Genomic DNA, 22,408 nt, shown 5'->3' with positions numbered 1-22,408 from the left:
TGATGGGATGGAGAGATGCAGCAACGGGAAGATAAAGGACAGGAGGGAGGGTTTCACATTCCTGTCACTAATAACAATACTAAGTTTCTGTTTGCTGTGGGTGCTCAGGGTTCCTCGGACTTCAGGTGTGATCAGTAACTGGAAACAGCTATGGCTCTGGGGCCTCTTCCACATTTGGAAATGACCTTCACGTCGTCTTGTGCCAGACACACTACCTCAAGCCCAAGTTTTCACTTCCTCCAGCAGCCCCTAATGCTGACATCTAATACCCCCAAAGGGCAAGTGCTAGTAGGTGGGCCACAGCATATCTGAGCAGGTGCCCTGCATAGAGGAACCAGTGTGGCACATACTAACAAGGACAGAGTTCCAGGGTTGGAGGCACTGAGGCAGAATGGCCTGGGGAGCTCTTCCACACAGCTGTGTGGGCCAGTGCCACACGCCTCATGTACTTACATGATGCTATTAAGAGCATGGATTGGAGGGAACTACAGATGACTCCAGTGGCTGCCTTTCAGAGGACCCAGGTTCCCAGCACCCATAGTGGGTGGCTCACAACCATCTGTAGCTCCAGTTCCACAGGATGCAGGGCCTTCTTCTGTCCTCTATAGGCACCAGGTATGCACATAGTACATTGACAGGCCTCACACAGCCTTGCTGAGCTCAGTGTCCTGGTGTACACTTGACTTACACCAAACCAATTCCCCCACTTCCTCATCCCATGGCAACTTTGTTGGGTTGTGGGTTTGTTTTGAGGCTCTCTCATATAATCCAGGCTGGCCTCAAGCTGTGTTGAAGGTGACTTTGATTTTCCTGTCTCCTGCTGGGATTACTAGTGTGCATTGCCACATCCTCCTGTGTGACAACACAGTGGAACTCAGGACTTTGTATGTGCTGAGTAAGTATTCTACCAACAGACCTGCATCTCCACACCCATTCTTTCTTTTCTTGGAGACAGGATCTCACCATGCAGCCAGGGCTAAACTCTTGGTACTCCTTTCTCAGCCTTTTGTTTGCTGGGATTACAGGTCTGTGCTACTATACCCAATTTCCCCACAACTTTCTCAGGAGTAGGACTACCAGTCTGATAGATGGAGGCTTGAAGAGGAATGTAACTGTCCTAAGCTCCATGATCAGTGAGGGACATAACCAGACTAATCCCCATGTCCAAGATTCTGGTGACATTCAGTGGGTACCAGCTATACAGCAGAGGCACCAGGTTAATGCAACCTGCCCTGGCTTTCCTTGACTGACAGCCCCTGAAGCCCCTCCCACATGGACCAGACCTCATAACAGTGGCTGCCACAGGGGAATAGCAGACCTCTCCTTTATTGCAAATACAGTAGTCCCAGGAATACCTGGGGAAAGCTAGGACCAGGAAACATGGGAACAGGGATTCTCCTAATGCAGACTGCCCTCCCCTTGTCCAGGGTAGGAGCCAGTCTGATCCTTGTCAACAAGGGGTCACTGAGCCCTGGGAGAGTTGAAAAGGAATCCTTGTTGGAAGAGCAGGCCCCTGAAACTGGGGTCCTCTGTGATCTCCTGACCCTTTACTCTCAGATAGCTATGAGTCTGGGCCTTGTCCCCAGTGTCAATGTCCCTACAAATGTCCAATAGAGGGCCAGAAGGGACTGGGTGGACCAGAGACAAAACGACTCTGCCCCTTACCAGCATGGCCATGGTCTTGGCCCTCAGCAGCTAGTCTCAGCAGCTAGGGGGCCTAGGGTGCACTGAGGGAGCTTCCTCAATGGCCTGCTCCATCCGAAGGTACCAAGGTTGTATTCGAGAGTGTCGCATCAGGTCATCAAAGGCCTCCAGACCCTCCATCACTCTCAGCACACCATACACTGCCTAGGGAAGGATCAAGAACAGTCATTGCACTGGGCCCAAAGGACACCAAGGCTTCAGACAGTGCCACCCAAACTTCCTGTATCTGTGTAAGATTTGAGGAGATCTCTCAGCACCTGGTTAGACCCAGGCTACCTGGTTACAGATTGCTCAAGACCAGAGCTGAAAGCCAGGACACTGACTGCTGGGTAGAAGCCAGAAGCCCATGCATGCCACAATCAGAGGAAAAGGTGAAGCCCTGTCACTGTCACTCAGGCTCCTGATTACGCTCAGCCTGAAACAAGCCCCTTCTTGAGCCTTTCAGGTATAAGAACCATGAAGGCTGTCTGTTTTCCCCAACAATACATAGGAAAACCAGACACAGTTCCCTGGGGAGCAGACCACTCTATCTACCACCATTATACCCACCAGGTCAGCAAGGTTAGGCTTCTGACCCCCCATGAACGGGCGGTCTTTGCCCACGGCTGTCACCCACTTGTTGGCTGCCTCATAGAGGTCTGCACGGACATCATCCTGTAGGTGGTGCCTGGGGAGAGACAGAAAGGATGGTCAGGGAGCTCTTGCCCCAGCCCACGTGACACAGCTCCCTTTGCATAATGCAGAAAGGCATGTGCGTGACTGCTGCATGACCCTGGGTGAGGGGAAGGGTACCCATACTGCTGAACACCTGCCCCCAGTGAGTGATGGTATGTGGCTTGAGGTGAGGAAGGGACCCCGACAAGGAGGCAGAAGTAAGAGGTCACAGGAAGGGCCATGACTTCTGACCCCAAAACCTGAGATAAGGATTGATCAGAAAAGCTGGGTCCCAGGCCTGGCTTGTCTTCCCTCCTGAAGGGTTTGAAGGTTGCTACATGCTCCATGCCCAGACTGGGGACAGCAGACCCCTGCTCCTACATATGCATATCCTTGTATGAGGCATCACCTGCTTTTGAGGCGCTTGCTGATGAGGTACATGGCAGCTGCACCCACATACTTGGCCATGGTGGCCTCCACAGCCCCAAACTTTCCCTCACGGACAATGTAGTCGAAGGAAGCCAGGGCCTCAGCGGGTGTCCGGTACACATTGGGGGAGATGAGGTGCACCAGCCAGTCGTCTGCCCACTGCCGCCACTTCATCTCTTCCCTGTAGACACAGGACACAGAGGGTGTTGCCCTGTCCCTGAGCCAAGACCAGGGCTCTGCCCCAGCACCCAGTTTCTCCCAAAACTCCTAATGCTGTGACCCTTTAATACAGTCCTCATGTTCTGGTTACCCAACCATAATTATTTTATTGCTACTTCATATCTGTAGTTTTGCTACTGTTATGAATCATAATGTAAATGCCTGGCATGCAGGATGTTTGACTCCCAAAAGGGTCATGACCCACAAGTTGAGAACCACTGCCCAGAGCATCCAGCTTAATTTGGCCCTTATTACTACCCCCTCCCCCCTGCAGCCACAGCTCCACTCACGTCCTGGCTTCCTTCCCGCCATACATCTGCTGGGCCTCCTTCTCATCCAACATGAGCCAGTACTTGTTGCAGAACTCGGTCACCTCCTTGCCCTGGTCATTCGTGGCCTTCATAGGTGGGTAATAGGTGATGACCTCTTCCAGGGGTTGCCTTCAGAAGAAGGCTAGAGCTTCAGCCTGACTCCATCCTCCTGCCCCCTTGGCCTACCAACCCAGACAACCCAGTTTGACTCAGCCACTCAGTGACCCAGCCTATGAAGTTTCCCTCACTTGCAGCAAAAGGGATTAGCTTAGGCACAAAGAACACTTCCTGATAGAAGGAGGAAGGCAGGCCTTGGTCTATTCTAGAAATATCTATAGCAGCCCCACTCTGCCTCCCAGGAGCAATTTACCCTGACACCAGGTAGGTCTTGAGGGCACTGATGATGACTGAGGAATCATTCAGCTGTTGCTGGAAGAGAAGAAACAATTGTCTTGTGTTGCTGGGAATGGAGCACAGGGCCTGGGGCATGAGGGGCAAGCACTATGTTCCCGAGCCATGCCCCTTGCCCCAGAGACAGTTTGTTCACAGGATCTGGCTGGCGGCTAGGTTTTTTGACAACTGCAGTGTCAAATACAAACAACAAAATAACAGCGCTCTTGAAGCTGGGCACTGCTGATCCACCACAACTCACCCCAAAAACCCATGCCCCGAGCTCACTGCTCCCCTTTCTGAGTAAGGGTGACCAAGTATGGCTATTGGGGATATCTGACTGGGAGAGCCCTGGCATTTGACCCTAATCCATGAGTCACCCGGCCTTCTGGCACCAAGGGCAGGGCAGGACCAGGCCATATACAGGGTACCAAGCCCAGTGCCAGGATTTTATCCTTACTGTTCCTACAGCCCAGAGTCTGGGCTCCTGTGGACTAGTAAGAAGCCAGCCCAAAGCTTCACATGGTAGCTCACATCTGTAACCTCTGCACATGGAAAGATGGCTAGTTCTAGGGCAGCCAGGGGTAAGAATTAGACCTTGTCTCAGAAAACAAACAAACAAACAAAAAAACCCAAACAATAAAAAAAAAAAACCTTCAAAACTCTCTCAAACTATGGTGTACATGTACACTTGATGTACACTTGCACACACACACACACACACACACACTCACAATAAGTAAATTTTAAAGAAAAAAATTGGGGGTGGATAGGGTTATATAGATAGGCCAGACTGGTTGGAACTCACAGAGATATGCCTACTTCTGCCCCCCAAGATGCAGAGCGTAAAGGTATACACCACCATGTCTGGCAGGGGTTCTGTTGTTGCTGTTTTTCTTTCCTTTGGGGGCGGGGGTGGGGCGGGGGGATGGGATGAGACAGGCTTTCTTTGTATAGCAGCCCTCTGGTTGTGGCTGTCCTGGAACTCACTCAGTAGACCAGGGTGGCCTTGAACTCACAGATATCCATGAGCCTCTGCCTCCCCAGTGCAGGGGTGGGGGATATTTAAAGACTGCAACCACGCCCAGCTGCCTATTTTGTTTTTCAGATTACATTTTATTGTGTTTGTGAGTGACACAGCTTGCAGGAATTGTTCTCTCTATCATGTGAGTCCAGGGACTGAACTCAGGGTTGTCAAGCTTGGCAATGAGCACCTTTACCCAAAGCCATCTTATTGGCCCCTATGTAAAAAATTTAACAAATAAACAAGCTAGGCACAGAAATACATACTTTTGATCCAGCACTAGGGAAGCAGAGGCAGGCAGAGCTCTGTGAGTTCAAGATCACTCTAGTCTACACAGTTCCAGGACAGTGAGATGCTGCCCCCCCCAAATCAAAACAAATGTACAAATAAATAAACCCCACACCTGGGCATGGTGGCACATGTCTATAATCCTAGCACTCAAAAGACAGAAGGGTAGTGAGTTCAAGCAATATAACAAGGTTATTTATTGGAAAAAAAAAAAAAAAAAAAATCAGCCCATAGAAGTGAAAGTCATAGTCACAGGCAAGCGTGCTGGCCAGCTAGTCATGTCAACTTGACAGACTAGAGTTACCTGAAAGGAGGGAGCCTCTACTGAGAAAATGCCTCTATAAGATCCAGCTGTAAGGCATTTTCTTAATTAGTGATCGATGGGGGGTGGGGAGGGTGCCTATTGTGGTGGTGCCATCCCTGGACTGGTGGTCCTGGGTTCTATAAAAAAGCAGGCTGAGCAAGCCATAGAGCTGAGCTCCTGCCCTCACTGCTTTTAATGATATGGAATGGTGAGTAAAATAAACCCTTTCCTCTCCAACTTGCTTTTGGTCATGGCGTCTCAACAAAGCAATAGAACCCTAAGACAGCCAGTGAGTGGCAGAGCCACACCTCAGACCCAGATCATCCCAGCTGCAAACCCAGTTTGTTCATCTTTAAGCGCATCTCCACCCTGCCCCACAAGACTCTAACAGGGAAAGAAAAGGCTCTACAATTACTACATCCTGCTATGTTGCCCACACTAGCTCAGGGAACCATCAGAGCAACCTGACTACAGGCTCCCACCACCCAGCCCATACTTTTAGACCATTTCTCTACCCCAGCTCTTTTCCCTATTCTCAGTGGAGATCAGGAAGTCACAATTCTTTTAGATTTAAGGAAACTCCCAGCCTGGGACAGAAAAGAGGCATGGGATCCCCAAGGCTCACCAAGCTGTCTCCTTCCTGGGCCACCAGGATGGGCACCTTCCTGTAGGAGGAGAATTTGATCTCAGCCCTTCTGACAGGGTTCACCTCCACTACCTGATAGGGCAGGGAGTGGAAGTCGAGGAAGGCACGGACTTTGCTGCAGAAGGGACAGGTCTTGTACTGGTACAGGGTCAGCTGCAGATGGCTGGATGGGGACAGCTGGGGGAGAGAAAAAGACTGGTAACACCTGGAGTCACAGACCTTCCCCCCTCCCCCAGCAAATCTTTCTCCATGGAGTCACCTTCTAAGGTGACCCAGAAAATATAAGAATGAGGAACAGCAGAGAGAATGGACAGAACCCAAGTGGAAGTGCCCAGCTGGGATACCACAGGGCTAGGACCAGCCATCTGTGAAGAATCTGAATCAATCTCTCTGTGTGTGTGTGTGTGTGTGTGTGTGTGTGTGTCTGAATTCATCTTCCTCCTGTCCCAAAGGGAACATTAGACAATTGCAGGGTGTGTCTCCCTTAAGCTGTATTCTTATGGTTCACCCCAACCCCCTCCAGTCCTCCCTAGGCAAGAGACAGAGCTGACCAAGAAGCTAGGAGGCACTGGCCAGAAGTGAGGTCTACCCCAGATTTCCAAAAGCAGAGGGAGGCTGCATGTGGCTCCTCTACAGTAAAGTCCTCAGACGTACTTGCTACAGTTGCAGCCCACCCCCCTCAATTTTCAAATGCTAATCGGATAGACAGGGAAGAGAGTAATGATGCACAGGGACACAGCTCCCTTTCCAGTTCCTGCTCCAGGAAAAGGCCATGGAAGGCAAGGTGGAGATTCTGCAACTCATGAAATGTCCACAGGACAGCCTAGCCACAGCAGGCTGGGGCACACCTCCAGTTCTGGGTCTGGAGTCAGGCTCACTCATTTCAAAATGACTACTCGCGGCACCGCGCACGCCCTTACAACACGGTAGAGACCACGGCATGAGATACACGCAGCTCTACGTCATGGGCATCAGCACCAACCTCCTCGGACTCCTCCTGCCAAGACACTCGCCCAAGGTCACGAGCGGCCGAAAAAAACCACTCCTTACCCCGCTGCTTCTCAAGAGTATCGAGTTCGGGGCTGATCCCGACTCCACATCCGCAGCCCGTGCCAGCCAAGCCTTACCTGCACAGCCGAGCGCTCGGCGCGGAGGTCCTGGGAGCGCAGGTGCCAACGCACGGTGTGGTACAGCCCCAGCGCGCCGCCCAGGGTCAGCGCCGCCGCCCCCAGCAACCGCGGGCTCCCCTTGCGGACCGCCGGGCCCGAGCTTCCTGCCGCCGCCCTGGTGTAGCCGGCCAAGCTCTGAGCCGAGATTGGCGGCCAGGGTCGTATGCGCGACCCCTCAGCCAGGGCGCACCGGCTCAAGCCAAGAACCCACGCTACGCGCGCCGCCCGGGCCATGTTTGCTCAGCCGGCGCTGCGGGCGGGCGCGAGAAACCAAGACGACCAAAGCTCTAGGGGGCCTTAAAGAGACAGGACTACCTGCCGGGAATGTTGCCTAGGGAGACGGTGACGCCAAGCAGGGATTAGAGGTTGTGAGAGGACTGGAAACTTTAGAAGTGGCTTGACAACTCTGTCTTTTGGGAGTGCAGCGGTGACTTGTGATTTGCAGTGGGTTGTTTCCATATCGTGCATCTATTCGAAGGAATCTCAGGGGGAACGCCGGTCTTCTGACCCATGCTCGCTCCGGGGGAAGGAAGGTCCGATGCTGTCTCCAGTGGGCGGCCGCAGCATCTCGGATTCTTTTTGCCCTCCCGCAATGCTATGCCCTTCTGTTAAGATCCAAACCATAAACTTTTCTCAAACCTGGCGGGGGCCTTGGAAATCACGTGCTTCGGAAATAGCCCGCGCTGAGGGGCAGGCTCGCCAATCTGAAGACCTCCGGGGGCTGAATGGGTCCGACTGAAGGTCCCGGGACGCCTCTGGCTCTTACAGAACTTGCTGGTGCTATCCGAGCTCCAGATCTCCACCGCCAAGGCTTCTCCGCGGGCAGCCCCGGCATGGCCCCGCCCCAGGCCTAAAGAAGGCTCTGCTAATGGGCGCGTTATCTACAGGCGGGATTCGTTGATAGGCGAGGTAATGGAGATGGCATGGGGTGGAGTCCCGGGTTCCACCTGGTTCGTTCCTCTTCCTCCACCTTTCCTTGGACCTGTAAGCGCCAGAGCCCACTGAATCCAGCCGCACCTGGGACCTGCAAGAGCAGGCCAGGCGAACGAAAAAGGCCCATCATGCTTTGCTCTTCCATAAATACCTAGCTGGGGAGGGAATAATGGGTTTAAAAGGCACCGGACCCCGACGCAAACGCCGCCTCTGACTAGGGCAGGGGTCGTCCCGGAGCAGTCCGAGGACCCGACGGGAGAGCATCCCGGAACAAATCCCTGGAAACTGCACTAGAGAACTGTGGTTACCCGTTTAGTTTTACAGTTGTGGAAAATGAGGCGGCTTCAAGGATAGTCGCCCGTGTTACATTGATTCCAGTAACTTCTTTAACCCCTGAAGGGCAATTTAGGAAAGCTGGAGGGGAGTTGGGCGGGTTAAATTGAAGAGTAGGGATTGAAACCTGCCCACTGCTGAGGAGAAACCACCTCAACACCCACTACCACCAACACCATTCACCTCTACTGCTGCTGTCCTGGTGTGACATATAACATGTTTACAAAGCAAATTGCGCGGAGGTGGGAGGGGGCTGGAGAATCAACAACCGTAGGCTCCCTTGTTAGTTTGAGGAACCAGTTTGCCACCCATGATACAAAAGTTAACGACTGGCATCTCCTGCAGACTCACCACCCACCACACTGTAACTTGTGCTGAAAGGAGATCCTTTATGTTAAATGAGAGTCTTATCTAATCCCAGCGCTCAGGAAGCTGAGCTAGGTGTGAGTAAGAGGTCAGCCTGGTCTACATAGCAAGCTCCAGGCCAGCCAAGGCTACACAGTGACACACTGTCTCCTCCGGATGGATGGATGGATGGATGGATGGGGGGAGAGGCTGAGAAGTCAATGAGGCTGATTCCTGGGAGGCCCCTACTTTTTGCCTAATGGGCAACTGTACCATCTTAGCATGACATGAGCCAGCCTTTGCCAAGGAAACTCATACTGGGTCCACGCTCTCTGTGGAGACATTTGGTAGCGTTATTTTCTCATGGCATATTATCCAGTTCTCATCTTGCCATACTAATCTTGCTACCTCTGTGTTGCCTCTTCATTCTAGCTACAGACCTTTCTTTAAGCTGTAGCCAGCACCAGGCACAGCCCTGCTCCATGCCCAGGGTACCTCAAGCTGAGGAACCAGCAGTGGCCTCACTCATTCAACCAAATGGAGTCTTAGATGCCCCAAACTGATGAAATTTCAGGGTATAATATGGAAAGGGGTGCTCAGTCTAGGTCCTCTTACCTGTCTACCTCTAGGCCCCAAACAATCTCTGATAAGAGCCCAGCCCTCCCCTCTCCTAACCTTTCTCTCTTTCTCCCTGACGTCTGGCCTCATCCCAGGACTCAGCAAATAAGCATCTTCCCCCATGGCCATGTGAAACCCATCCCAGATGTGGTTTGGGTGTTTGTGTCCCTCCAAAGTCTATGAGCTAAAGCTCAAGACCAGTGTAGTCACAATTATCAAGTTATTTAGGAGGTGATTAATCAGCCTTCAGGAGTGGAATAGAGATTTTACCAAAGGGCCCCAGGGGACGAGCTAGACTGTTCTCCCTTCTCTGTCTTCCCACACCAAAGGACAACAAACAGGAGGCTGCCAATGGTAAGGGGCTGGACGGACAGACTCTAAACCTGCTGCTAGCTTGACCTTGATCTTTCCAACCTCCAGAGCTATGAGACAAATCTCTTGTCATTTCTCCAGGACTCTGTCCATGCCATTGTTAGGTAGCTGGAATGGATGATGTGGCTTCAGGTCAGCCCCATCCTGATTCCAAGCCTGGGTTGGCATCTGCCTTTTCCACTATTATAACATTGCCCAGAGCCTATCACCCACCTCAAAGTAGACACACCAAGGTGCCACCCTCCTTCCTGGCCACTGTCTCACCTTCTGCTTCTGCCTCGGTAGCCAAGTAGGAGCCCACGCCATTCCCTCCACCCCACCCCCTCTGAGACACCATGGGACTTAGCTGACTTCCTCCCACACAAAACCTACTCAACAGCTGGTTTGCAAAGGAAATGGGCTGATCACTCAGGAAGCAGAGACAAATAGATCTGTAAATTTAGATTTAGCCGGGTCTATATAGTGAGTTCCATGGCAGGCAGGGCTCAAAAAAAATACAAATAAAAGGAAGAAGCCAGGCTGTGAGGCACTTACTACATGAATCCATTTGGTTAAAGAACTATATATTTTTATTTTATGGTTTGCAGGCATTTAAGTCTTTGTACCATGTACATGCAGTACCCACAGAGGCCAGAAGAGGGAATCTGATTCCATTGTTAACCACCATGCTGTTGCTATGAATCAAATCTGGGTCCTCTGAAAAAAAAAGCTAGTGTCCTTAACTGCAGAGCCACCTCTCCAGCCCTTATTTTTATTTTAATCTTGTGTATGTGTGTGCCTGAGTGTGTTTATATGTACCACATGCCTGCAGGTGCCTGAAGAGGCCAGAAGAGCCTATCAGGTCTCTTGAAACTAACATATAAACAGTTGCCAGCTACTGTGTGAGTGCCGGGAGCCAAACCCAGTCCTTTGCAAGAGCAGCCAGTGCTCTTAACCACTGAGCATCTCTCCAGCCTTTGTTTAATTTTGGTTTTGGACAGGATCTTACTTTGTTGCTCCCTGGGTTGGTGTGCCCAGGAGAGGAAGGGCCCCTCAAAGTGCAGTCTGCTGTTTAGTGTGGACTGCTTTTTAGATGGGTCCTCCTCAAGGTCCATTGGCCCCAGGAGATGGACACTCCATCCTAACCAGGGGTCACTGTCTAACTCTGGCCTACAGCTGTAAGGCACGAGAGGAGTTCAGAGATAGGTGGAGAAGGATTTCCTCCAGACATGCCCTAGCTCCTGGGAGGGACAGTTTATAGCTGCAAAGCCCTCCAGGTGACTTATGTGCTTATCACACTCTGTATAGGGTGGGACATGATGTGCACTTGAGAGGAGACTGACCTGTGATCTTGGAGCTGTGGGCTAGAGTCAGTCAGTTGCTCAGAAAAAGTCGAAGGCAGCTCTCTGGAGTCTACACCTAGTCCTGGTTCCCACCATGCTCTCTGCCGTGGACTGCTGCCCTCATTCTGGCTGTTCACAGCTCTGCAATCACACCTTCCCTGCCATGATGGACACAATGAGCCTTCCCTTCCTTAAACTTCAGATATTTTGGTAATAGAAATGAATGTAACTGATCCAGGAGATTAGAAAGGCTACCCCTAGAAAAGATGATGATAGGGGCCCAGGCAGATGAAGCTGGAAGATGCTAGATTCTTGGAACCATAGAAAGAGAAACACCTTGAGTTCATACAGAATAAATTTAATCTTTTAAAAAAATATTTATGGGGCTGGAGAGATGACTCAGAGATTAAGAGCACTGGGTGTGTAATTTTTTTTGAGAGTTCTCTACCATGAAGGTAACTCAAGGTATCAATTTTGGTGGCAAGCATGACCCACCTTGCCAGCATTCTCTTTCTTTTTTTAAAGACAGGGCCTCACACTATAATCTGCACTGTGTTGGAATTTTCTGTGGAGTCCAGATTGACCTCCAATTCTCGCCTCAGCCTTCCAAATTCTGAGATTCAAAGTGTGAACCACTAACACTTGACTACAGTGTGGATTATTATTATTATTTACTTTTGTGTGTGTATATGAATGCATGTGGGTTTGAGAGAGAGGTATGTGTGTGAAAATGTCAGCATATGCTCACTTGTTTGAGAAGTTACGTTTACCAGGCTAGCTGGTGTATGAGTGTCTGAGGTTTATCCTCTCTCTGACTCTCATCTCACCACAGGAACACTGGGACTGCAAGCCTGTGATACCACACCTGGCTTTCCTGTGCCTCCTAGGGATTTGAACCTGGATCTTCATAATTACACATCCAGTGCTTTAGTTTCTGAGCCATCTCCCTAGTCCCTATGCACAATGCTTTTCTGATTTTGGACTTCTGGATTTTGGAAGATGTGATTCTAAGATAACAAGCTCAGTAATCTGTTGTAAATTGATGGCTTGGGAAGCTCTCAGGCTTTCCTAATCTCAGAAGCCGATGGCAGGAAATACACTGTTAGAAAAGTTTGCTCTTGAGAGAAGGTTGAGTGTGGCTAGCAATAGACCCATGGATGGAGGAAGAGGTGTGCCAACATGAGAGGCCACAAGAAGTGGGAAGGGAGTGGACTCAAATCCACAGTACAGGGGAGGTAGCACTGGACAGGGAGACCGGGAGACCCAGTGATGTCTGGAGGGGACCTAGGGATGAGGTAGAAACCAAGGAACCAAGGGCTGTCTCAGGCTGACTGAGGCTGAGCTCCAAGGGCACTTGGGGCAGTAGTTCCTACCCCATGGCCTGAGGGACCCTGTGTCCTGTGTCCTCTATCTGTCTATCACACCAATACAGAAAGTTACACCCTAGTCTAAAGAGCAAGTCCCAGAATTGGCTCCATAGCTACTGGGAAACCCTGTCTTGAAAGAAAAAAAAAAGCCATGGGGGATAGTAGTGACTCTGCCTAAGCTCTGTCCCCAGGAACTCACTCCCTGATGTGGCTTCCTGAGAAAGACTCCAAGAAGGACAGTGGCTAGACCAAGACCGAGATCTCAATGGCCAAGGCCAGCATGGTTCTTTTCTGTTCCTAGTGCCAACTTCCCTGTCCATTGCCATCTCCATTGGCTCAGATCAGCCCCTTCTCCTTGTAAAGCAGACACTCTGGCCCTATGGAGCCTGCCCCATCCTGCTTCCTATCATAGCCTGACCCACCTCTCATCTTTGAGGGCAGGGCTCAGCCACTGAAACCACAGGGACGAATGGTGTGGGACAGAATGATGTCCCTCATCTCAGAGAACTCAGGGGTCTCCCAGGAAGGTTGTCGTGGCTCTGGAGTTAGAGACATGCTTTTAGACACCTAGTTTAACCAACCCAGCACCCACTCTCCCTCCTGCCTCCTGGGCTGTGCACTTTCCTAACTGTCCTGGGCTCTCAGCACACAAGAAAGCAGCAGCCTTTCACACAAGCATCCTCTGTCAAGCTAAGGCCTGGGAAGCAGGGAACTGGAACACAGGGCCAAGGAATGGCTGTCCTGGACATGTCTCTTACCTGTGCAACTTGGGGTGCCAGGGCAAGTGTCTTATCTAGTATCAGCACCATACCAGGCAGAATCACCCTTCGCAGTTGAATCAGGTAGCCACTCACTACTTCCTGGATACCTGGTGCCTGCTGCAGACTCTATCCAGAACTGTGGCCTCCAGTTCGCTGCACCTGTGGTCATGTTGGCCCTCTCACCTGCATAGGCGTCCATGCTCTGAAACAGAAAACGGTACAGAGGAACAGGCTCCAGGCCCCACCCCTCCCTAAGGATCTAAGAGCAGTAGATGGTTTCCTTTCTTCCTTCTTTTTTCTTTCTTTCTTTTTTTGTTTTTGAGACAGTCTTGCAATATAGAGTAGGCTGACTTTGAACTCACAGAGATTAGCTTGTTTACTGGGTTTAAAGGTGTGCACTATTATACACAGTTTAAGAGAGATTTTCTTGATGGTAGCACACACCTTTAATCCCAGTACTCGGGAAGCAGAGGCAAGCAGATCTATGAATTTTAGGCCAGCCTGGTCTGCAGAGAGAATTCCAGGACAGCCAGAGCCACACAAAAACACTTTGTCTCAAAAAAAAAAAAAAAAAAAAAAAAAAAAAAAAAAACACCACACACACACACAGAGAGAGAGAGAGAGAGTAAATTGATTATGCCCTTGTATATGATCCATTCCCCATGATCCTGTAAACAACTGTAAGGAAACTCATTGGGTCACATACACAATAACAACCAAACAAACATGAATGTTAGGAGGACTCAGTGGGAAGAGATCAGCAGGGTAATGATAATTAGATGAATATGATCAAAATACCTTATATACATGTATGTCATAATGAAACCCATATTGTGTATAATTGAAATATGCTAAGAGAAATACTTCAGCACCAGGGGTGGCCCTGGACACAGACCTCAAGCAGCATGTGGGGGGACCCAGTGGACATATGGGGAATGTTGGGAGGGACTGACTTTCGGAGCTTTTCCAAAGCAGGATCCTGTGAAGTGAAAGAGGCAGGAGCCAGGAGACCCTCCAGGTCCCAGGAGCACCTTGACATGAAACTCTGGAAACAGAGACTCAAGTCAAGACCCTAGAGAAGTGAACATCTCCCACTGGACACTGTTTCCCATGTGAGTGACTGGGGACAGAGGCCACTGGACCCATCTGTGGACATAAAGATTTCCTGGGGCTGTGACAGGGCCACGGGGGGCTATCTATGTGTCTATTATTTATTTAGCAGAGCTGAGGATAGAGCCCAGGGGCTTGGGCTCACTAGGCAAGTGCTCTGCCACTGAACTGGGTGAGTCCCTAAGCCTTCTTCAGGCTCTCTTACCTCAGGTCTCCCAGGCAACCCTGGCTCTGAGAAGCTGATTTGGTAGTCCTGCACTCTTCAAGCAGGCCTTTGGTCGGGCTGGAGGATGGGGCTGCATTAGCTCCAGCTCCTCATGGCCAGATTCACTAGCTTCTGGATACCAGATCACAGAGTCAGACTGGGTTCCTGAGATACAATGGTCTTAGGAACATCTCAAGTGGATTAGACCCAGGTAGGGTTTAGGAGCATCAGGGTTCTCTGGGCTTATGACCACAAAAAACCCAAGTGTGAACCACACATGGCAATGCATGCCTATAATCTCAGCAATTGGAGAACTGAGGCAGGGGGATGGTCACAAGTTTAAAGCTAGTCTGGGCTACCTACTAAGTTAGGTGTCAGCTTGAATTACATTTGAAACCTGGTATCAAACTAACTAACTAAATAGCTGGTATGGTTGGTGATCATGCCAGTGTTCCACGGGTAGAGGACGGAGAAAAAAGAAAGAGAAAAAAAGACAGACTGGGTGAGAGGTGAAGGCAGGGGGATGAGAAGTTCAAAGCCACCTTTGGCTACATAGGGAATTTGAGTCCAGCCTGGGCTGTATGGGATCCCGCTAGGGGTGCATGGAGACCTAGCAGAGTCCTTGGGGAAGAACACACCCAGGAATCCACAGATAGGCAGGAGGTGATTGTGTGTCTTTTGCCTGGAAGAGCCAGTCTTCTAAACTGGCCCAGGGTCCTGCTCTAGGCCATCTCCCCTCCCACTCTTAATTTTAACCTTTTTGCTTTGCAGACCCAGAACTCTGTCTCAGTATATAGAGTTCCACTGGTTGCTTAGCCCCTGATTTTAAGAGCCTAGAATATTCTACCTGCCCAGCTCCTTTGAGATTCTGGGGTCTGTCTTTCCTGACTGAAAACTCAAGGGGCTCTGTTCACACCAGCTTTCCTGTCACCCATTTGTCACCAAAAACACAAAAGTTCCATATATATTTGTTTTAAGACAAAGGTCTTGAAAGGTAGCCTGGGCTTGCTTCAAACTCCCTTGTAGGTCAGGCTGGTCCAGAGATCCCCCTGCCTCTGCCCCAAGTGTTGGGCTTAAAGGTGTGAGACACCGCACCTTGTTTTCAAGGATACCTTTTAAACTAAAATGTTTAGTAAATTGGAAAGTTGTTTTGTTTTGTGCTGTTTGGAGATAGAAACTGGGGACTCCCACATGTTAGGCAAACCCTTTACTGAGCTACATCCCCAGTTCATGGATACCCTTTTAAGGCCACAGAAGGTAGAAGGGGTGAGTCCCCTAGGGCTGAGGTTGAAGGGGCTGTAAGGCCACTGGCACCTCAAGAGCAACAGGATCTGGTGGCCACATAGTCCCCACAACTTGGCTCAGTTTCACTTCCTGCTCTTTCAACATCCAGAGACCAAAGGGGACAGATTCTAGTGGTGCAGTTTCTCTTGAATGGGGTCAGGGGTGAGGCTACTTCCTACTTATCTGTTTAAAATCCCATCCTAGCTTGCTCTTTCCCTCAGGGCTAGCTACCCAAGAGCTCAGGGTTGGGAGTTGGAGGCCAGGAGCAGCAAGTGCAGGGCCAGGGTACTTCAGCCTCAGGTCAGGCATTCGGATGCAGCTCTTAAGTGAGCCTCCTCAGCAGGGACACAGTGGGAAATCCATCACTGCTTTCCATGGATGCTGGACAGACCCCCTGTGAGGAAATGGCTTCCCTCAGGAGTAGGCTCCAATCAGCTCTGGAGGGGCTGGGACCCCTGATGCTGGGCCACCTGGTCCCCTACACATAGAAATCTTCTCAGTGACTTCTTATCCAAAGTAACTGGAGTATGTAGGGCAGTATGGAGCCATCCTTTTCCCAGGTTCACCTCAGGTGATCCCCTTGTCCTCTGAGGTAAGCTGGCATTGTGGCTGCAGCCCTTGGCTTTGAAAGCAGAAACATCTAAGGACTGTGTGGCACAGGGGAGGGACTGCCCTGAGAGTTCAGCTGCCACCCTGTCAGCTCCTGTAAATGACAGTGGGTCATGGGAAAGTGAAGGGGTTCAAGGTATGGACACGCCCAGGCCAGTCTTGTGGACACCTCACACCCTGTGCCAAGGCCAAGTCAGAGCTTGACAGGCTCAGAACAGGGTGTCCCATTCTTCCTTGTCTAGAATGTCCACTGCCAGCTGCCCCACCCGTCTCCAAACAAGGACACTGCACAGGGTCTGGTTTTCAGCAGGTGTGCACAGGCCCAGGAAGGGGCCTTCACTACACACAGCATCCTGAGTTTCTGATGAGCCAGGGCTCCTAGGGGGTCATGGAGGGGCAACTAGACAAATGGGTGCAGACAGTGCCCTCTTGCCTGCCAGATTTCAGAGCTCTGCCAATGTCCCTCTTGTCCCCCTCCCCTGCAACACTTCCTCTGTCACTCAACCTTGCATAATCCTGACCTGGGGAAGAAAGGGACAGAAATCTTGCCAAGAATTTCAACAGGACATGCTGGCAATTGCTTCACACTTCCTGGACTTGGTAAAGGATAGACCTCCCCCCACCACCACTACCAGTATTAGGGCTGGCAGCCAGGTGACTGCTCATAAAGAGTCTCCCTGGGGAGACCTCCTCATTCTCTTCCTCCTCCTCCTCCTCCTCCTCCAGTCCAGTAACTGCTGCAACCATGGCCCTGGGTGTCCTGTATCTGGGCCTTACCCTGCTTGGGGTCCTGCAGAGCCAGGCCCAGGACTCCACTCAGAACTTGATCCCTGCCCCGTCTCTGCTCAGGGTCCCCCTGCAGCCAGGCTTCCAGAAGGATCAGGTAAGGACCTGGAAGGGCAGCTGCAGGGGGGAGTGGGTAGGGGAAAAGGGTGAGCAGATGGGAGGGGAAGCCAAAGGCTTCACAGGCAGCATTGAGCAGGGTGGATGGAATTCTGGGAGTTCAGGGTTCAGGCTTCATTTACCCTTCATCCCAATGGAAGCCACACCTCGCTCTGCTCTGACAGTCACTCTGATAGAGCTTTACAGGAATGTACCTCCTCTCCCGTAATCTCTGCTGTCCACGTAAAGTAGGAATCCCTTCAGTCACTCTGCATTGAGGAGGAAACAGTCCAACAGCCGCTTGCCAAGGACCATCCTGCCAACTCAGGGCCAACTCCACCTAGGGGATTGTTCAGCGTTGGAGGAGCACAACTCCTGCCAGTATCTATAGACAGACCAAGCCTGGGGCCGTGCTGCCCTCCAGCTGTGGTGCCTGGAGGTACCAAGAGGGCCAGCGCAGGACAAGCAGCCAGTGAGGCCATTCCTGGCTCCATCTGTCATTAGCCCCTTACAGTTTCAGGGGCGGTGGTATGTTGTGGGCCTGGCAGGCAATGCTGTCCAGAAAGAAGAACAAGGCCACTTTACCATGTACAGCACCATCTATGAGCTGCAAAAGGACAACAGCTACAATGTCACCTCCATCCTGTTCAGGTGAAACCCTGTCACCCCACATGTCACAGCCAAGGACTTGATCCATTTCTTGCTCTTTCCTTCTATCAAATGAGAATGAACACACAGTCCACAGATAACAAGAGGGAGAGGGCTAGGAAGAGGGCTCAGTCCACAGTATGCATGCCATGTCAGCATGAGATTTGGAGTTCAGTCCCACTGAACCAACATAAAGAAACTGGTTGTAGCATCCTAGCCGGTGTGTGTGTGTGTGTGTGTGTGTGTGTGTGTGTGTGTGTGAGAGAGAGAGAGAGAGAGAGAGAGAGAGAGAGAGATCAGGATCCCTAGGACTTACTGGGCAGCCATTCTAATCCAGTCAGGGAGCTCCAGGTTCAGTAAGGGACCTTGTCTCAACAATAAAATGAGGGGGCTTGGGAGATGGCTCAGCAGTTATGAGCACAGGTGGTTCTTCCAGAGAACCCAGGTTTGATTCCCAGCTCATGGCAGCTCATAACCATCTATAATTCTAGTTCTAAGGGATCCAACATCCCCTGCCCCTTCTCTGGCTTGATTTATTTATTTAATTGTTTGTTTGTTTGAGACAGAGTTTCTCTGTGGCTTTGGAAGCTGTCCTGGAACTAGCTCTTCTAGACCAGGCTGGCCTCGAACTCACAGAGATCTGCTTGCCTCTGCTTCCCGAGTGCTGGGATTAAAGGTGTGTGCCACCAGTGCCTGACTTGGCTTGTTTTTTTGTTTTTTTTTTTTTTTTTTTTTTCCTTTTGTTTTGTTTTTTCCTTTCAGGGCAGGGCTTCTTATTGTGACCCTGACTATCCTTCCTGTAACTCACTCTGTAGGCCCTGACTATCCTTCCTGTAACTCACTCTGTAGGCCTTTTGGGTGCTGGGATTAAAGGCATGTACCAGCACTGCTCAACCCAACATCCTCTTCTGACCTCCTCACACACCAGTATATGAATGTGCACAGACGTATGTGCTGACAAAACATTCATAATAACCATATACATAACAGGACCAAAACCAGGGCTTTGCACTTCAAGGTAAGCACCCTACCACTGAGCTAAATCCATAGTCTCAATAATAATTTTTTAATTAAAAAAATAAGGTGGAACCAAGACAGCCTCCAAAGCCACAGAGAAACCCTGTCTCAAAAAACCAAAATAAATAAATAAATAAATAAATAAATAAATAAATAAATAAAATAAAAAAATAAGGTGGAGAGTGATGGAGGAAGACAGCAGATGTTGCCCTTAGCCCTACACTCACACACACACCAGAAAGAAAGAAAGAGAGGGAGGAGGGACATTGAATTCAGTCTTCAACCCTACCTGTGGCCTCTGTCCAGGAGGTAGCCTTAGAGGAGCCACTACGGGCAGAAGGAAGTAGACATGTGCCCAGTGGGAGCTGGTTGGCACTGTGTCAAATGCTGTGTGTTCAAGATGGGGTGAATCAGCTGGGTGTTGGTGTCACACACCTTTAATCCCAGCACTTGGGAGGCAGAGGCAGGCAGATCTTTGTGAGTTCAAGGCCAGCCTGGTCTACAGAGTGAGTCCAGAATAGCCAGGGCTACATAGAGAAACCCTCAAAAAACAAAGCAAGCAAGCAAACAAAAGATAGGGTGAGTCATTGGCATGGCCACCCGAGCAAGGGTTGATGGGCAACTACAAGTGCAATAGTCTCTGGGGCACCTTGCCCTATGCCAGGGCTTGGTCTGGGGCTGCTGCTAGGACAGTCTTAGCTCAGTTGGAGCAAGGGAGAATGCGGGAGGGAGCCAGCAGAGTGGGAGGAACAAGGAAGATGGAGTCAGGCAGTTAGTTGGGGAGATGACAGGGCTGGGGCCAGGCCTGGAGAGGGCAGCCAGGGCTCACCATCTGTGGAGTGATTCTGACTCTGGCAGCTAGCGAGGCTGGAGCTGGAGCAAATGGTAGATAAAAGGCAGGTTTGGTGAGCTCAACTACGGAGGACAGGGGATTGAGTGGGACTTGAGGAAAAGTCATATTTGGCCTTAGGGCTAGGAGTGTAGTGCTTAGCTTGGAGCAGGCTGGCAGCTCAGAAATAACTGCCTTAACTGCAAAGGGATGTGCCAGAGAGGGAGCAGGGAAACAGGGTAGGGACTTTTGCACGGGACCTGGATTGTGTGTGTGGGGGAGGTCACCCAGAAAAGGCGCCAGGAGGAGAGAGTGTGGGTGCTGAGGGAAGGGGCTCATCAGGGTCAGGCAGGGCAGACTGGTGGGGGGAGGTGTGGGTGCATCTAAGGTGAGTGGGTGGGGCCTCCTGCCAGGTTTGGGAGCTGGGTGTTATCAGCCACCTGCCCTAATCCAAGGGGCAGTCCAGACTGTGTCACATCCCTACTCACTCCTATAGGGACCAGCGCTGTGACTACTGGGTCAGAACTTTTGCTCCAAGCTCCAGGGCTGGCCGATTCACTCTGGGAAACATTCACAGTGAGTCCTGAGTGGAGTGGAAGTTGGGGGAAAGTGCACAGTACCCCCTTTCTTGCACCAGGGCAGAGCACATCCCTTGTCCTTCACACGCACAGGTTACCCTCAGGTACGGAGCTATAATGTACAAGTGGCCTCTACCAACTATGACCAGTTTGCCATGGTATTTTTCAAGAAGACTTCTGGAAACAAGCAATACTTCAAAATCACCCTGTATGGTGAGTTCTTGACTAACTCTTAGGGACTCAACTTCTGCTCATACTCAAGGGTGGATCCCACAGTCTCAGCCCCAGGAGTGGTCTTTCTGCAGACCTCCAGGGAAAACAAATGTGAGACCTCATTTGCTAGTTCAGTGACACTTGTGGCAGTGACACTTACTGCAGATCTTGGTTGCAGGAAGAACCAAGGAACTGCCCACTGAACTAAAGCAACGTTTTGTCCGCTTTGCCAAGTCTCTGGGCCTTACAGATGACCACATCATCTTCTCTGTCCCCACAGGTAATGGCCAGCTGGGGGGAGGGGAAAGGAATGTGGGGATGTGGGGACTGGTCCAGGCTGATACCTACTCCACCAAAGAAAGGGATCCACTTTGAGGTCAGGAAGCCCTGTGATACCCTGGGGTCTATGGGGCCCTCAGGGATCCCAGCCCCAAGTTTTCCTTCTGGCCATTGACGCAGGGCATTCCAAGATGAGAGTTCTTGGTCCAAATATCCTTGGTCTTGCTGCCCCCGGGCCACTTCTGCTTACAGCCAAAGGCTATTTCCTCTCTAAACCCTGAACCTTGCTGCAGGGACCTCTCCCCATCCCGTGACTTGGGAGACACTTTGTTTTCAAGCAGGGGGCGCCAGCCAGGCCACCAGATGAGAGGCTACTAAGGCGAGTGGGTACACAGGTGGAAAGCCTGAGTACTTGAGCCACTGTGTACCTCCCACCCCTGCCCTACAGCAGCCTTCTGGGCCCTTCTCTCTTGACATCTGTTCCACATGAGTCCCTTTGCTGCCACAACCCTGGAAGAAACCCCAGAGCTTTTGTAGTCAGGCTAGTCTGGAGCTGGTGAACACAGGCTCCTGGTGCCCTGTTCTGATTAACTTTTCTCACCTACAGACCAGTGCATTGACAGCTGAGCAGTCGGTGAGTGTGACTGACTGGGGTGGGCAGGGGCTGGGTGGGAGGTCAGGGCACAGTGGATCGGGGTATCCAGCTTGTCTTTGTTCCTCCCCTGAACTGTGGTGTCTTAATTCTGTTACTGTCTTTCAGGTGCTTCCTGTCTGTCCCCAAGCCCATCTTTCCTGTTGCCAGAGAGCCACTTGGTCACCCCACCAGTCACAACACCAATGAGCACCAGCTGACTCATTACCTGGGTGGCACTGCCCAGCCACCCTTCCCAATGACACCCCCTTGTCTGCTGAATAAATGCATGTCTCCAGTTCTCTGAGTCTGTGTTGCCTAACCCCATATAACAAGGGAAGGGCAAAGGGTGGATCCACACCAATATTATTCCAGCATGATGGTAGAGCTGCAGAGAGAAGGCTTGGGGAAAAGAAGGCTCCAGAACTCCAGCCTCTCCCCAGCTTCTACCATCATAGCCACTAACTGCCCTGAGCCCTCCCCCCATACAGAACAATGCTGTGCTCACTGCTGTTTTGGTCGGTACCCCTAGTCAAGCCCAGGGCTCACCTTGAGGACAGTATGAGCTTCTCCATGCCTTGGTCACCTGACACAGGTCCCAAAGGGGCAGCCCCTCTGGAACTGGGAACTTGAAAGAGCCTGGAGGGTTTATGAGGTACAGTCATCTGAACCCTGTGATTGCCAGGAGACCGCGACCATTTCTCTTCCCCCTTGCCAGAATGCATGAGGTTCCAAATGAACCCCTCTTTCCCATCACACATATATACTGCCCCTTTCACCTTGGCTGAGGAGAGGCATGTGTCTGGGACCAGCCCCACCCTCAGCCCTGCAGGAGACACCACAGACCTAGACCCAGCTCAGCAGATGGTGTTGAAATCTGGGCTGAACTTCAGAAAAAGATCTGGCTGGCACAGGCTGAGCTGCTAGGGAGAGA

At 51.1% G+C, this 22,408-nt stretch overlaps 2 protein-coding genes across 2 annotated transcripts; one reads left to right on the top strand and one right to left on the bottom strand.

Moving 5' to 3' along the window:
- Positions 1–1,308: 1,308 nt before the first annotated feature.
- Positions 1,309–7,391, bottom strand: Ptges2 (prostaglandin E synthase 2). Its single transcript, XM_051185188.1, has 7 exons — positions 7,097–7,391; positions 5,949–6,146; positions 3,688–3,746; positions 3,297–3,446; positions 2,768–2,968; positions 2,254–2,371; positions 1,309–1,848 (listed from the first exon to the last, which is right to left on the bottom strand). The coding sequence occupies exons 1-7, from the start codon at positions 7,370–7,372 to the stop codon at positions 1,702–1,704; spliced, it is 1,149 nt and encodes a 382-aa protein (XP_051041145.1). The 5' UTR covers positions 7,373–7,391; the 3' UTR covers positions 1,309–1,701.
- A 9,653-nt stretch (positions 7,392–17,044) lies between these two features.
- On the top strand, positions 17,045–21,775 carry Lcn2 (lipocalin 2). The gene is made up of 7 exons (XM_051185187.1): positions 17,045–17,280; positions 17,794–17,930; positions 20,270–20,349; positions 20,445–20,564; positions 20,743–20,844; positions 21,451–21,477; positions 21,604–21,775. The coding sequence occupies exons 1-6, from the start codon at positions 17,143–17,145 to the stop codon at positions 21,468–21,470; spliced, it is 597 nt and encodes a 198-aa protein (XP_051041144.1). The 5' UTR covers positions 17,045–17,142; the 3' UTR covers positions 21,471–21,477; positions 21,604–21,775.
- Positions 21,776–22,408: the final 633 nt, after the last annotated feature.

The sequence above is a fragment of the Phodopus roborovskii genome, unplaced genomic scaffold, assembly GCF_943737965.1.
Source record: "Phodopus roborovskii unplaced genomic scaffold, PHOROB, whole genome shotgun sequence".
Classification (NCBI taxonomy): Eukaryota; Metazoa; Chordata; class Mammalia; order Rodentia; family Cricetidae; genus Phodopus; species Phodopus roborovskii.
The sequence above is the reverse complement of the archived record's forward strand: the minus strand, read 5'-3'. Positions and strand labels throughout refer to the sequence as shown.